This window comes from Papilio polytes, unplaced genomic scaffold (assembly GCF_000836215.1).
Source record: "Papilio polytes unplaced genomic scaffold, Ppol_1.0 DF824448.1, whole genome shotgun sequence".
Taxonomy (NCBI): Eukaryota; Metazoa; Arthropoda; class Insecta; order Lepidoptera; family Papilionidae; genus Papilio; species Papilio polytes.
In genome coordinates this window covers 32,773-33,611 of record NW_013524756.1, presented here as the reverse complement: position 1 = coordinate 33,611, position 839 = coordinate 32,773, and the positions used below count along the sequence as shown (strand labels likewise).

Here is an 839-nt window from a genome sequence, read left to right as displayed (position 1 = left end):
TAGCATATGTGTTTTTCCAGACTACCTTCTACATCTATGCCAAATTTCACCGAGATCTGTTCAGCAGTCCAGAGTACAAATTCTAACAAACATTTATCTAAACTTTCACATCGATAATATTACTGAGATTACTAAGTTATATAAAAATTATATGTGTACCTTCAAATTCCACGGATGTTTCCCATAGGAGTCGCGTTGGTCTTTTGTGAAACCATGCCCTCCTTCACCCGTGTCAATTGATGCGTTATTGATACAAATATGTTCTTCTGCATCAAGAACCTTTTCCCAATATATTTGTTCAATCTCATTGAGAGTTTTATTCTTGCCGCCGGGCACATACATTTCTTTGCACCGGTTTGTCATCTACAATGGGGTATTTAGTTAATTTTCCAATATTTTTTAACCACAGTCATGAAATTAAACTGGTGTTCACTACCACATTAATGCCCTTTTATAACCCCCTGATAATAAATTATGCAATCAAAGGTCCATTAGACTAGCTTGTCACCAAAGCACTCCCTTAGTGTAGATTAATGTAGATAGCAGCTAAGTAGCAGTAAAGTCGATCTTACACTACTAGGAACTACTACTATAAGGAAGGCCATTAGTGAACATTAATAAAATGAGTATAGTTGTTAGTATAACACAATTTTAAATCAAAAATGCATTGTATGATACCTTTTTAAAAGTAAGTATATTTATTTGGCGACCACTGCAGATACAGTCCTCCATGTCAATCAGAGCTCCGCCTACACAAACATTTTTAAATCGTATCTCTGCGACTGGGTCACTTTGAGGAACAGGATCTACCCAACTTGGTAATGGCCTCCTAGCACGTT

General features: G+C 36.4%; 1 protein-coding gene across 1 annotated transcript in view; it reads right to left on the bottom strand.

Moving 5' to 3' along the window:
* The window catches only part of LOC106109248 (protein Jumonji-like), a 1,491-nt gene extending 658 nt beyond the window's left edge, over positions 1–833 (bottom strand). Inside the window, exons 1-2 of the mRNA XM_013290703.1 lie at positions 679–833; positions 160–363 (exon numbers count right to left, since the gene is read on the bottom strand). Of these exons, the coding sequence (XP_013146157.1) occupies positions 160–363; positions 679–732 (258 nt within the window). The 5' untranslated portion in view covers positions 733–833. The remainder of the gene's footprint in view (positions 1–159; positions 364–678) is intronic.
* Positions 834–839: the final 6 nt, after the last annotated feature.